General features: G+C 54.0%; 1 protein-coding gene across 1 annotated transcript in view; it reads right to left on the bottom strand.

Moving 5' to 3' along the window:
• Positions 1-1,221: 1,221 nt before the first annotated feature.
• LMO1 (LIM domain only 1) overlaps positions 1,222-14,735 on the bottom strand; it is a 37,010-nt gene continuing 23,496 nt past the window's right edge. Inside the window, exons 2-4 of the mRNA XM_049650730.1 lie at positions 5,903-6,116; positions 2,883-3,008; positions 1,222-1,414 (exon numbers count right to left, since the gene is read on the bottom strand). Of these exons, the coding sequence (XP_049506687.1) occupies positions 1,309-1,414; positions 2,883-3,008; positions 5,903-6,116 (446 nt within the window). The 3' untranslated portion in view covers positions 1,222-1,308. The remainder of the gene's footprint in view (positions 1,415-2,882; positions 3,009-5,902; positions 6,117-14,735) is intronic.

The following is a 14,735-nucleotide window of genomic DNA, read 5'->3' as shown; positions in this document are numbered from 1 at the left end:
TCCAAGGAGTCCCTATTTTTAATACCGCTCAGTGACACGTTCACAGTCCCAGGCTCTGTGCTTGGTGCTGGGGCTGCGGCCAAGAGTGAGACAGCGTCCCTGCTGCCCTGGGCAGGCCTGGTCCAGCCGGTGAATGCAAACCGCCCTGGGTGTCTGCCTGGCTGGCTGTCCCTGCCTATTTCTGCCTCCACCCCCACTGCTGGTGGGTCCGTGTCTCCTCCCTGCCAGCACACGTATCTGTCTGACTGTGGGTGTTCACTGGATGGCCTGTCTCAGACTCTCCGGAGTTTTCAGAGGTGGCCCTTGTCCGCTGATGGGAGCTGGCCTGTCCCGGGTCTCCCTGCGGTGCTCGTCCTCACTGTGATGTGCTCCATTTCTTTTCCTGGCTTTCTCCCTCCTCCTCAAGGGCAGAGACTGTGTCCGATCCATGATTCATCCGCATGTCTGGTGCTTGCAGCATGGGGCTGAGACAGAGTGGATTAAGGTTTGCTGAATGAATGAATGAAAGCCTCTAGCCTGTGTGGGCTGAATACAGGCAAGCAGGATTGTTCTCGCTCACCCAGAAGAGCAGAAAGGCGGGCCCCAGGTCAGGCCCAAGCTGCAGGGAGGAGACAGCAAACGCTGTCCATCACCCTGAAAGGGAAGAGGGCTTTAAGAATGGTATTCCCATGGTAGGGGGCTCAGGATTTGGGGTCCTGCTGTGGGGGAGGTCAGGGCTGGGTTCCTGGCTGGGGGTCTCAGTGGAGGGATGTAACACAGGAACCCAGGGAAGGGAGGGTTTCATCATGCCTCTCCGTATCTTGGGAGCCAGGGTATATGCTCTGCCAGGGGAGAGCCCACCCCTGGCTGTGGGATACTTGGAGTTGTCCCCTTCCCTCCACCTTCTACCCAGCAACAGCACATGCTGGAGCCCCATGCCCTGCTCCACACCCTGCTCTGGAGGGGTCAAAGGGAGGGCCCTGTTCTGCTCCCAGGCAGAGGGGAGGGACCCTAGGTCTGTGTTAGTCATGTGATCAACGCACAGTAACCTCCCCGGAAACATTCATAAGTTTAATCCACGCCAGTAATAAAATCGCATTACATTTCTCATAAAATAAATGTTCCCATTTATATACAGAAGACAGACTGTACAGGCCCAGCCTGGCCCCAGGAGGGGTCACACACAGACGGGCGGCGGAGGAAGGGCCGTCCCTCCCATCGAGGACGGAGGAGTTCTAATCGGCAGGAGAGTGGCTGGCCGGCCAGGCGGGTGGACAGACGGGCAGACAGGCAGACGGACAGACGGGCCTGGAGGCCAGGCGCCGGGCATTACTGAACCTGGGATTCAAAGGTGCCATTGAGCTGTCCCTCCTCATAGTCCATCTGACACAAGATCATGTTGTTCTTCAGGAAGAACTTGTCTCCCACACAAAATCTGGAAAATCCAAGCAGGAGAAAGAGGCCATGGAGGGGTCCCAGTGGATGGTGGAGGCTCCAGACAGGCCCAGCCCAGCCCAGGAGGTGGACATGTGAGAACTGAGGTCCTGGAGAGTTTGCTCCTTGAATTTTCCAGAAGGGATCCCCAAAAGTCTCATAGCAAAGCTGGTCAATCACCCTGGGTCAGCCTAGTCCTTAGCCAGGCCCTGCAGTCTGGGGTGTAGGACAGACAGACAAGTCTGGGCCACAGTCAGGTCTCCATGGAGGGGTGGGGTCGGTGGGAAGGTAAAGGAATAGCCTACCCCAGTCCCAGAGAGGGAGAAAGAGAGAGAAGGACAAAGAGACAGAAAAAGACCAAGAAAGGAGAGAGGTAGAAGTAGGGAAGGAGGAAGGGGTAATATGGTTGATTTTTCCATCCCTCTGTTCCCTTCCCCAACTTAAGAGGATGACTCAGTGAAGGGTACTCTTGAACAGAATCTGTAGGTTTCCTGGAGGAGCATCCTTCCAGGAGGAGGTGGCTCTGTCCACCATCTTCCCTCCCACCTAAAGAAGGCCTTGCTTTGCTGCCCCCACCCCCTGGCCCTCCTCAAGTACTGGAGGATTTAGCCCTTCCCCAAAGATGTCCCCCAGGTGGCTAGGCCTTTAGTGGGACCCAGGGTCATAGGCCCAGTCCCAGCAGATTCCAATCCAACCACCAGGTGGCACTGCAACTTCACCGAGGCCTTGGTAACAGAGGGTCTGGCCAAGTCCCCAGCTATCCCCTCAGCGTTCCCTCTGGACCTCATCCTCTGGGAACACTTGTATTAGCTCCTTCCTGACATGGGCTCCAGAGGGTTCTGGCTCCTTAGGTCCCTGGGGCCTCCCACAGGGCTGGGACACTGTGTAGGGGCCAAAGACCAGAAAGGAGGCAGACTGGAACCAGAATCACAAGAGTGAGTAGCCATTCCCATAATGGATTTCACCTGCCGGGTCTGGGAACACCTTCTCACTGAAATGTACATGCATGCACATACATATGGCACATACACAAGGGCACAGGGCATGCATTCAGAACCCTTGTACGTGCACATTCAATATGTGTGCACGTGCATACTCCATCATGCACACGCCTGCTCACAGAGCACACACGCATACCTACCTTGTACAGGGACATTTACAAATACATACACGTCCATGGCACAGCGTGCACACACAGTACGCTGACGCAAGACCCGTTATATTCATACAGATCTGTGCCCTACAAATATGCACACACGGTGCTGGAGGACACACACTTGGCTCCAGGGCTCAGGCACACACAAAACACACGCATGCACGTGCATGCTCAGGACAGCACGGACGTACCACCAGATGCACAGCAGGACCCACATTTGCACGTACATGTCCACAGCACTCCTGGTCTGTGCCAGCAGGCATCGGCTGGGGTCTGGTGAGAATGTGGGGTCTGCTACCCGTTCAGCACTCACCTCTGGTTGCAGAGCTGGCAGGCGAAGCAGTCGAGGTGATATACGTTGTCCCGGGCCCGCATCACCATCTCGAAGGCTGGGATCAGCTTGCTGCAGGCGGCGCAGTTTCCTGTGGTGCCAAAAAGCCTGCCAAGGGAAAGGTGCAGAGGGTTCAGGGGGCTGGGGGACAGGGGAGCTGCCTCTGCCCAGGGCCCCGCTGGTCCCTACTCCTGTGGGCTTAGCAGGTGGGCCTAGGCAAGGGGAAAGGAGCACAGACAGCAGCATCTAGATTCTGCTAAGAGATCAGGCTTTGGAGAAATCGGCACAGCGATCCAGGGAGGGGAGCGTAGGGACTCCAGGGGTTGGATGACATCGCCCATCCCCGGGCTGGGCTGGCAAAGCCCCCTCCCTGGCTCCCACCGGGGTTCAGCTAGCACCCAAGGCCACTGGAAGAACAGTGGGCTGGGCCCTGAGCGAAGACTCCAGATTCACACAAGCGGGAATTCAGAGGCAGTCTGCCTGCCCTCAGGCAAGTCATGAGTCTCCGAGCCTCACTTATTTCAACTGTAAAACAGGGACACTGAAATACATCCTTTGCAGGCTTGTTGTGAGAACTTCTATAAACTCTCGGTCATGGATCATTTAGTGAACACCTATAACAGTGTGTGTTTACTATGTGCCATGCACTGTTCTGAGGGCTTTACAAGATAAACTCACTTATTTTTTTTTTTTTTTTTAAGAGAGAGAGTGCATGTAAGTGGGCGGAGGGGCAGAGGGAGAGAATCTTAAGCAAGCTTCACACCCAGCGTGGAGCCCTAGGCGGGTCTCGAACCCCAAGATCATGAACTGAGCTGAAATCAAGAGTAGGATGGACGCTTAATCAACTGAACCACTGCGGTGCTCCCCAAGATCAACTCACTTAATCGTGACAACAACCCTGTGGGGTGGTCTTTTTCTGCTACCAACTCACTGGGTGATCTGCCTAAAGCCCTTTTTCCTTTTCCTGGATCTCAGTTTATCCTTCTTCAAAATGGGGATGCTGGGCTAGGTGATCCTGTTCCAAGTCTAAAATAGGACTGATTCCCAAAGAGAGTTCCCAGGACACCTGGAATGATGCTTCTTTCACGCAGGCGCCCCTCCTCTTAGCTGCTGGTTGCAGAGTGCAAGGGGCGGGGTGCACACTTTCTCCCCAGTGCAGGCCAATCTTTGGCCGGGTGTTCCAATTGCTTGAGCCAGCCAGGCTCTTCCTTGCTCCTTTTCTGCACACTGGCTGAGCAAGCCCTGAGTGAGGCAAGGGGGCTGAGAGGCAGGCAGGAGACCCTCTAATCCCTGATTTGTCCAGCTCAAGCTCAGGCGCCTGCAGATGAGCTTGGCTCCATTATTCATCAGCCTGAGCTGCCTGGTGGCTCAGATTAAGGCAGACAAAGGCTGGGCCACAACATCTGCCTGCCAAGGTGGGGGCTTCACTGCCCCCAGTCCAACGAGCAGTGGCTACAGAGGTGGCAGGTCCTGGACAGCCATTATCTGGGGCTGAGCAGCCCCAGGAAGTCTGCCCCCACCCCAGCCCACTGACCTACCTGGCCCCAAAGTCATTCCCTGGCCTCTGTCAGAGCCCAGAAAAAAACACTTTCAGGCTCCAGTAGCTGGCAGAGCACAGAATGCTTATGGGTGCTTTGGCTCTGTTGACAAACCCATCCTTCACTGCGGTCCCCTCTCTCTAGATCCTCTCGTACTCATCAGTTGGTGTGACACCTCTCCTCAACCTGGGAGGTTCAGCCCCCCAAGGATGCCTAAAACCTTCAGACTTGGAAGCCCCTTCCAGGTCATCAAGGGGGAAGTCCCCAGAAAGAACTTTTCTTAACTCCTCCTTCTGGCCTCAGCCCTTTCCTCTAGCCCAGTGAGGAGCACTGGGTCACTGATCTTGGATTACTGCTATACCTTTAAAACTAATAAAGGCAGGGGCCCCTGGGTGGCTCAGTCGGTTGAACATCTGACTTCGGCTCAGGTCATGATCTTGCAGCTTGTGAGTTGGAGCCCTGCGTCAGGCTCTGTGCTGACAGCTCAGAGCCTGGAGCCTGCTTTGGATTCTGTGTCTCTCTGACTCTCTACCCCTCTCCCGCTCATGCTCTTTTTCAGTCTCAAAACTAAATAAACATTAAAAAAAAAAAACAACAACAAAAAAAACAACTTCTGAAGGCAGAAGAAAGAGAAGGTGCAGGCAGGTAAACCTTAGGCTCTTCCCCAAAGTAGGAGAGACTGTGTTGATAACCCTGCCCCCGCCCCCATACGGCCCAGATGTGAACAGAGAGAGCCCCACAAAGCCCTTGCCCTGACCTATTAATTAATGCAATGGGCCTTCCTTCCTCACAAGGCCCAGCCACTACCCAGCAGCCTGTGTAGAAGCCAAATGTAGATGCTGGGTCTCAGCCAAGGCCCCCACTTTGTGGCCTCGTTCCAACCTTGCTGATGTCATAAATGGCCTAAGGGAGGGTTAATTGGGGGAGACAGCCCCAGGGAATAGGATCCAGGTTGTGGGGGAGGGTGGGTTAGAACTCCAAGGAATGTTAGCTGAAGCTTTAGTCTTCATACTATTCTAGGAGGGGCAAACCAAGGCTTGGAGAAAGTTAAAAGCCAGAAGGTTCATAGTTCAAACCCAGGACCCAGGGGACTTAGAGCTTCCCTACTTGCTCCAGGAAGCCCTCTGAGGTGTCCCTTCCCAGATTCCAGGGACAGGGTGGGTCAGAAGCACCTGGCAAAGACAGGGGCCAAACCAGACTGGTGCCCTAGGGAAACTTATCTCCAGTGCCCAATGGTTGCAAAGGCTTGCCCACGACCTGTGCTGGGCATGGAGGCCAGGGAGTTAATGTGTGGCTCTGTCTTCAGGGCTCCATGAGCATCCAGTGGAGCAGGGCTGGGCCAGGACTGTCTGGGACGAGTGCACACAGACAGGGCCTAGGTCAGAAGGTAGGGGCAGAGCCCTGCTGGGTCCTGGGAGATGGGAGCTTTCTGAGCAGAGCAGCCAGGGCTGGCAGGAGGCCCACCTCAGATAGTCGCGTCGGCACAGGATGAGGTTGGCCTTGGTGTAGAGGGTGGAGCCCACCTCGCCCAGGCGGCAGTCACAGCAGGCACACTTGAGACAGTCCTCGTGCCAGTACTTGTCCAGTGCCTTCAGCAGGTAGCGGTCCTTGATCTTGCGGTTGCAGCCCGCACAGCCCTTCTGCTTCCCTTTGGGCTGGACGGAGAGCATCGGCACGCCTGTGGATGGACAGATGACAGACAGATGGACATAGGAAGGACCCTGTGGCTCCAGGCCCTGGGACCCATCCCTCTGGGAATAGGGGCCCACTGCTTCTCCTAGGGGTTCCCAGGCATCCTCACTTTCTCCCCAGCAGCCTCCTCCCCTGGCCCTGGGTCCTGTCCTTCCAGCTGTACGGCACAGTCTGTTCCCTGCCCTGAGAAGATGCCTCCAGAAGCTGCAGCGGCAGCTGGGAGCCCCGCATCTGCTGTGCTGCAGGGCACACACATAGCCCCAAGGCCCAGCCCCCCTGAGCTGTGTCTCCCGTCCATCCTGCCACCGCCTCCTGTGTGGTCTGCTCCATAGGAGGCCTGAAACCCTCCTCACGCAGCCACCATCTGACTGGCTCCTTCAGTGGCCCGAAGAACTGAATCTCATAATGGGCTTGGGTCCACTAGAACAGATCTCTCACAGATCTTTTTTGCGACCTCAAGACTTCCTCACATTGTTTGTGCCTTTGACCATTTTAACCTAAAATGTCAGGCGACAGCCTCTTGGTTTATTCATGTAGACCTGTGGCAGTATCAGGAACAAAGTGGGGTGCCCCATGACACTCCCAGTGGTGTGCAGGAGCTCTGGGTCACCCGGCAGATGCCTGCAGCTGGGCCTGGACTAGTTGGGGCTCTCCTTAGGAAAACTTCTGGCTAGATTCAAACTTTTTACCTGCCCTGGCTTGAGGGAGGGGAGGTTCAGAGTCTCTCAATCCTTCCTCCTCCCACCAGGATAAGAATCTCTGAGCCAAGGTAGGGAGGGTGACAGGCCAGGGTGGGGGGTGGGGGGGGGTTGGAGGGAAGCTCCCAGGGCCCATGGGTGCTTCTCAACATACAAGAAAAAACACAAGGGCAGGAATTTCAGCACGGAGCTTCCTGGAAGGAAAGGCAGACCTCCCAGTAGGCAAGTGCATGCACTCATGCACATCCCACATACACAGGCATAGCATGCAGGCATGTGCACAGAGGCACAGCCTCCTACCCTCTGGCCTTGGGGCCACAAGGAGTGACCACAGGGAGAAAAAGTTGAGGAGGAGGTGGGGACCGATGTTGTCCTGAGTCTGGACATGTGTGTAGAGCCCTGAGGCTTGAATGTGGTGAAGATTATGCTCGGAGGGACGTGCAGGGAGTCTCAGAGCCAGGCCCAGGCTGGGGGCAGGTGGGGGTGCCTGTAAGAGTTGCCTGAGAGCCCCTCATGAAGGCAGTGGGGGTGGGGGGTGCCTTCCCTGACATGAGCTCAGGTGGAGGAGTCCACTCTGGAGGGGAACAGCCCACCCCTTCCTGCCTCCTTGGCTCCCCACCAAGCCTCTGGAGTCTACCCCTCTCCTGGCCCCATCCTCTCCAAGCGACCCCAGCACTCTCCAGGGCTCTGGGCTCAGCTCCCACCTCCTGGCATCCCTCCTACCCCACCCCCGGCCCACTGCCCCCTTTCTCTTCCCCCTTCCTGGCACGTGACCCTTCCTCCGACTTCAGAGGAGGACCAGCCTCCAAGGGGCCCCAGTCTCAAAACCCACAGATGTCAGGTCAAAAGGGCCCTCAGAATTCTTCCAGGCATATGTTCTGAGAAATGATGGAGAAACCAAGGCACAGAAGGTCTGAAGGTAAAATCTAGTGTAAGCCACTAATCAAGCTGGCCCTGGGGGGGTCCTCCCTGCCTCCTGTGTCTCTCTTGGGGAGGGGACCCGCCAGAAGCAGCAGGACAGGTGAGGGCAGGGGAGAGGCAGCTCAGGCTGCCTTCCTCCTTCCTGCAGTCCCCGCAGGGCCTGGCTGTTAGCTGGGAAGCTTGCTGACTAATTTCCTTAATGCAGCTCTAAAGGTTAATTGGTCTGAGAGAGTGATGAGGCCCAGGATGACTACGTCCTCAGGCCTGCCTGTGTCTCCTCTGGCCGGGTCCAGCCTGGTCACAGAGCTCTGAGGAGGCCGTGGAAGCCAGCTGGGGAGCAGGCATCCCCGAGAGCTAAGGGGGCTCTGAAGTGTTTTTTCCAAGGTCTGGCCTACAGGGAGGAATCAGGTGTGGGCAAATGGGGGAGTTGTCAGGAGAGCTGGAGGTGAGGAGGTGTGTGGGTCTCAGGGTGGGGCTATTGTCCCCGGAGCCTGTGGAAGCAGCAGCCAGCCAGCACAGCTGTACCTGTACATGCACACCAACTTGGAAATCTCAGGCCAGGCCCCTAGGATAGCTCCACTAAGGGTGGCTTGCCCCTTGCTCGCCTGGACTGGCAGCAGGCCCAAGCCCCCCAGGGCTCTATGCTTGTGCTGTCAGTAGCAGGGGGTGTGTGAGTAACTGGAAAAGCCACACTCAGGGGATCCACCTGATCCACTAGGTTATACCCCCAAATAAAGAAGGACTCCAGCACTAAAAGTGTCTGTCCTGCTCTATCCTCCCTCTGGCATGGCTTCTGGACAGGCTGGCCTTCCAAGCTCAGGCCCCAGCATGCCTAGCAGGCCCCAGAGCCTGCAGGGCTGTGAGCTGCAGCGCGAGCTGGCAGTTCCATCACCGGCGGGACCCTGAACCTACAGGACCCAGGGAGGCCATGAGGCATGAAGTCACAAGCTGCCCCCAGGTCCCTTGTCCCCTGCCTGTGGTTGGGCTGGGCCTGGCCCTCAGCAGTGCTCTGCAAGGCCTGGGAACCCTGCTCTAGGGTACTGAACTCTGCTTCCTGGGCCCTGGAGAACTCTTAAGAAGCCATACAGATTTGGGGTGCCTGGATGGCTCAGTTGGTTAATCATCTGCCTTCAGCTCAGGTCATGATCTCACGGTTAGTGAGTCTGAGCTCTGTGTTGGGCTCTCTGCTGTCTGCACAGGGCCTGCTTCAGATCCTCTGTCCCCTACTTTCTCTGCCTCTCCTCTTGCCCGTGCGCGCGCGCACACACACACACTCTCTCTCTCTCTCTCTCTCTCTCTCTCTAAAATAAAAACTTTAAAAAAATTAAAACAAAAAAAGAAACCATACAGCTTCTGCCAGTTTCTGACACCCACTGAGAACAGAACTGCAGGGCCAGCCTGCCTAAGGAGGTCCCAGGGCACAGGGGACCTTGAGCCTTCTTCTGCCTAGAAAGGCTGAAGTCCTGGGAGAAGTCTGACTCACCCCTTCTTTCTTTAGGGAGCATCCATACTGTTTGCTCTCACTGAGTTAGTTCAGGAGACTTAAAAACACTCCTGGAAAGGCAAGGAGGTTTAAAGGGGGCATCTCTGGTCTCCTGCTCCCTAAATGAAGTGAAATGCTCCCCTGAGGGTCAGGGCTCTCCCTCCCTGCCCTGCCTCCCCAGCCCCCACCCAGCCTGCCAGTCAGCCCCGCAGACACCTCTTCCCTCCCTCCCCTGCCTGGCTCTGGGAGCTGAGCCTCGGGCCATGCACTTTCCATTAAGGAGATAGCATCCCTTTGCTGAAGTCCATTTGGGATCCATTTTAGTGTTATCTAAAAATCAAATCTACATGGTAATCCTTTTAATGTACTCCTGACTTTAGGAAAAAAACAGCTTTGCGCTCCTTCAGGAAAGGTTTTAAAGCATTACCCAGTAATTACTACTCACCCATGAAAACACTGATATTTTACAATGGATGATGTTGAGCCTGCCCGCACGTGCGGGCACAAGCTCAGACATACGCGGGGACCCAGCCAAAGAAACCAGTTCACATAGCCTATTTGCTCCTCCTCAATCTCAGGGTGTTGGGGGATGACATCTGAGGGGAGATCGGCCAAACCCCTACCCCGCCTCTACACCAGGCAGGCTGATAGTGGAAGGAGGCAGCCTCCCAGTCTGACTCATCCGGCTGCCAGACACTTACCCTTAGCTCTTTAATCTGAGGACAAGCCAGACAGTCCCAGTGACCAGGAGGGACTGCCAGAGGTCATTTGGCTCTTTCCACACCCACCCGCCAGCCAGGAGAGAAGCCCTCCTCTTCACAGGGACCCCCACAAGTGGTCTGCCAGGTCAGACCCAAGTCCTCGGCAATCCCCACCCACCCACCCCAGGCCACGCTGCCCCTCACCTTCGGCACGCGGACCTCTCCAAACTGCCAAGCCCGCTGCTCCCAGTCCCACTGATGCCTCCAGCGTGGACAGCAGGCTGAGCTCCTCCAAAGCCAGTCCTCTGCCCTGGAATGCCCACCCCATCCAGCCCTGGGTCACTCTGAGCTATGTCTTGGGCCCCTGCACCCACCACTGGCAGCTCCACCTGGCATGTGAGGCTCCCTCCCACATCCAGCACATCCTGCTCGGCCCTCTGGATCTGCTCCCTGCGGAATCCTGGAATAGCATCCCTCTCCATCCTGCAAATGGACCTTGTTTGCTTCTGTCCCAGGACCTTCCCTCCATCGCTGCTCCCAGAAGAAAGGCCTGGTCCTGCCCATCCCACCGTTGACCAAAACTCAGAGTCAGCACTGGGGCTGAGGCTCAGGGCACTGAGCTTGAACTCTGAGAGCCTACTTTCCAGCCTGAGAACTGTTCCAAGTAGCTGGAGGTTCTGGAGCAAATCCCTCATCTTTCTGACTTGCTGTTGTGAAATGGGAGCCATAAAGGTCTCTTTCCACACAGATGACGGTGAGGACAGAACAGGTCATACATATGAAGCCACAGGAGAGTCTGGCATCCAGCGGGGGACACACCAGAACTGGACAGTATTATTAATATGCATCTCAGGATGTCCTCCCCCTGTTCTGACACTTGTTTCCTTTCTCCTTTAACTTTTTATTATGATGTAATTTCAAACCTTCAGAGAAGTTGCAAAATAGAAAGAATTCCGGTATACCTTTTGTGTAGATTCCCTAAATATGGGCATTTTATCATGTTTGTTTTATCCTTCCCTACAGACCTCCCTATAATATCTATAATATTCTTTCCGAATCATTTGAGAGTTGGCTTCAGACATGAAGCCTTATAATCCTCAATACTTTGATGTGTGTTTCCTAAAAGCAAGGACATTCTCATGCAATACGATTAACAAAACCAGGAAATGATCATTGACATAACACTTCTATTACCAACAGACCTCATTCAGATTTCACCCGTTTCCCCAATAATATATTTTACGGCAAAATAAATTCTGGAGCATGCATTGTATTTACTTGTCCAGTTTAGTCCACTTAAGTCTGGAAGACTTCCTCAGCCTTTCTTTGTGTTTCAAGATACTAGCATTTTTAAAGAACACAGGCCAGTTATTTTATAGAGCATCCTTCAATTTGGGTTTGTCTGATGCCTTTGTGTGACTTTAATTCCTCTGTGCCTCAGTTTTCTTTCTTGTAAAATGAACATGAAAATAGTACCTATTCCATAGAGTTTCCAGGAGGAATAAGGGAGTTGGAGCCTGGGTGGCTCCGTCAGTTAAGGAATAAGGGAGAAAATCTATGTGAAGCTGAGGACTAATTGGACCCGGCAGTCAAAAGTTAGCTCTGATCAGTGTCACCCCATTTGGCACACGGGAAGGGGTGACCTTACTCACAGCTCCATCTCAGGTCCCTCAGATAGCGAAGATCACTCACTGTGAGGCAAATAAACGGATTTGAATGTGCCACCACGGTTAAGATCACACAGGCGCTGGCTAGAGTCCAGCGATACCCAAAGGACAGTCCAGTGGTCACTGCAGAGGTGTGCAGAAGGAAGCAGCCCCGTCTGTCCAACAGGCTACTTCGGTGACCCATCAAGTTGGAGGGGACTGCTGTGGCAGCTCAGGGCGGGCTCCTCTGGGGCCATGGGTGGGTGTGGCCTCAGCATTGCTCATAACCTCTGCATGTGTCTCAGTAGTGCTTCTGAATCTGTGTCCACACAGCACAACACAGCGACCCAGTGCAGTTCCAGGGCTTCTCTTCCTCACCATGGGCCCCACTTCTCCTCCTCTGGGAAGGAAGCTGGGCTTTCCCGGGGCCAAGGGCAACTTGCAGGGAGGTAACGCCTGACGCTGCTGGCAGCGCTCGGCTTCTAAGCGCTTGGCTCACAACCGCCTTATGAGATGGACACCATTATTATTCCCACTTTAACAGCGGGAAAACTGAGGCCCGAGAAAGGTTCCAGCTTGCCCCTGTTAGCATGGGACACACCTGGGATTTGAATCCTGGCAGTCTGTCTTCTGGGCCCAAGTACTGGATTCATCTGCCCTGCTGCCAGGCCATGCACTGCTAACCTCTGAGGAGCTGGCAGACCCAGGAGGGAGGCGTTACAGAGAGGGTGCACAGATGCAGGACACGGCTACCAACATGCACAACGGCACACAAGTACTTGTGCCTGACACATAATCACATACGTGTACGCCGGGGCTGCGAGAGGCGGAACTGGGTCTACTGATTCTCTCCACAAGTTTTATTCCAGAACCCGGCAGTGTTAGCATACAGCAGCTACTCAGGAAGTTTTACGAAAACACACATCACACATCTGAGCACACGCATGATGGGTGTGCACATGTAAATATACACATCCATGCACAAGCAATAACGTGCACATTTACTGCCTTTTAAAAAACATTTCCAGGGGCGCCTGGGTGGCTCAGTCAGTTGAGTGTCCGACTTCAGCTCGGGTCACGATCTCGCGGTCCGTGAGTTCGAGCCCCGCGTCGGGCTCTGGGTTGATGGCTCGGAGCCTGGAGCCTGCTTCTGATTCTGTGTCTCCCTCTCTCTCTGCCCCTCCCCCGTTCATGCTCTGTCTCTCATTGTCTCAAAAATAAATAAATGTTAAAAAAAAAAATAAAAAAATAAAAAAATAAAAAACATTTCCAAAAAATGGGTCATAGCTCAAAATCAAGCTCTGACATGAGCAAAACCCATGAGTAGGGGGCCTGGTGCTCTGTTCTCAACTCCATCTTCCCAAGGAAATGGAAGAGTGAGAGCCCCCTGGGTTTCGCCCACAGGGACCCACGGGAGTGGTGGTGAAAATCCAGAAAGTCAGTCCCACACTTCTTACACCCACTCCAGCTGCTGGGGGGAGGGGTCTGCAGTCTCTGGGGATCTGGTCCCTGCCACCTGCAAGGTGCCTACGTGGGCCCGCACCTGGGCCTGGAACTGCAGAGTTGGGTCCCACACAGGGCCAGCCAGTGGCCCTTCCGTGGCACCAACCCTGTTTAATGAGGAAATTTGAAAGTGTAATCTAATTCTGCAGAATCTCTTTAAATCTCGTTTTCTCAGAAGTAACTTCATTTCGCACGGACACATCCAGCCTTGTGAGAAGGCCTCCATTTCACACCAGTTTTATCTCCACAATTTCTCGTCTCACTGCACTTCTATCCCAGGGCCTTGCCATGCGGCAGGCGAGGCCTGAACTAATAGCATTTCCTACTCATTTGGAATCAAAAGCCAACGAGAACAACTGTTGAAACGCGTGGCTACAGCACCTAGAGCACGTTCATTACCACCCCTCTGCGCACCCCTTCGCAGGTGGTGCACTCACCATGCGAGATGAGAGAGAGAAGCCGGGCTCCCGTGGCCTCCACCTCCCCACTGGGCCAGGGGAGGGAGGCTGGGGGTGGCGGCCAGCTCACCCCTTTCACTCTGGCACTGCCCCTCAAGGGGGTCAAGAGGGGCTGTGTAGACGCGAAGACTGTGGGCCCTTCAGACAGACGGCCTCAGCTTGAATTCTGGCTCCAACACCTCCCAGCTCTGCCTCGATTTACCTACCTGCTAAATGAGGACTGCCCAGTTTAAAGAATTATTCCGAGGATTAAATGAGATAATGGACATGATTTATAAAAGGATTTGATGCAGTAGCTTAAGAAAATCAGCTATGAAAAGTTATCTACGTCTTATGATCCAACAATTCTCTTCCTAGGTATACACCCAACAGAAATGGCAGTTTATGTCCACCAGAGGGGACGTACAAGGATTTCCAGAGCAGTTTTCTTCGTAACACCCCACAGATGAAAACAACACAAATGGCCATGGACAATAAAACGGATGATCCACTATTGTGCAGTCACGCAATGGAATAATACGCAGCCACGAAAAAGACTGATACACATAACACTGATACACATAACAACTGATCACTGATCACATACACTGATACACATAACAACATGGGTGAATCAGACAGCAGAATGTTGAATGAAAGAAGCCAGAGGCAAAGGTACATACTGTATAATTCTATTTGTATGTAACACCCAAACAGGCAGAACTGATCTGTGGTGAGAAATGTCGGAATGATGGTGTGTATTACGGTGAGGCAGAAGGCGTGAGGAAGCATGGTGAGAAGCTGCAAGTGTCCTAGGTCTTGATCTGGGTGGTGTTTAGAGGGGCACACATAGATGTAAAAACTCATTGCACTGAACATTTGAGACTTCTGCATTTTACTGCATAGATGTTATACCTCCGTTAAAAAAAAAAAAAAAAGAACTAAAATGGAGACCTCTCAGTCAGGACTTTGGACACCTCTTCATAAACTGCCCCCTCCCATTTCCTCAGCACTCACTCCACCTGTTATCTCAGTGAATCCTCATATTAACTCTGAGGTACTAAATGATTACACCCACTCAACGGATGAGGAAGCAGAGGCTTAGGAAGGTTCAAGTCCTTACCCAAGGTCACATAGCTAGAAGGCTGCAGGGCAGGGACTGAAGTCCCCACCTGCCTGACTCCAGAGTTCAGATTCTCATCCAGCCCGTGCCCCA

The sequence above is a fragment of the Panthera uncia genome, chromosome D1, assembly GCF_023721935.1.
Source record: "Panthera uncia isolate 11264 chromosome D1, Puncia_PCG_1.0, whole genome shotgun sequence".
Lineage (NCBI taxonomy): Eukaryota > Metazoa > Chordata > Mammalia > Carnivora > Felidae > Panthera > Panthera uncia.
This window is presented reverse-complemented; position numbering and strand designations above follow the sequence as displayed.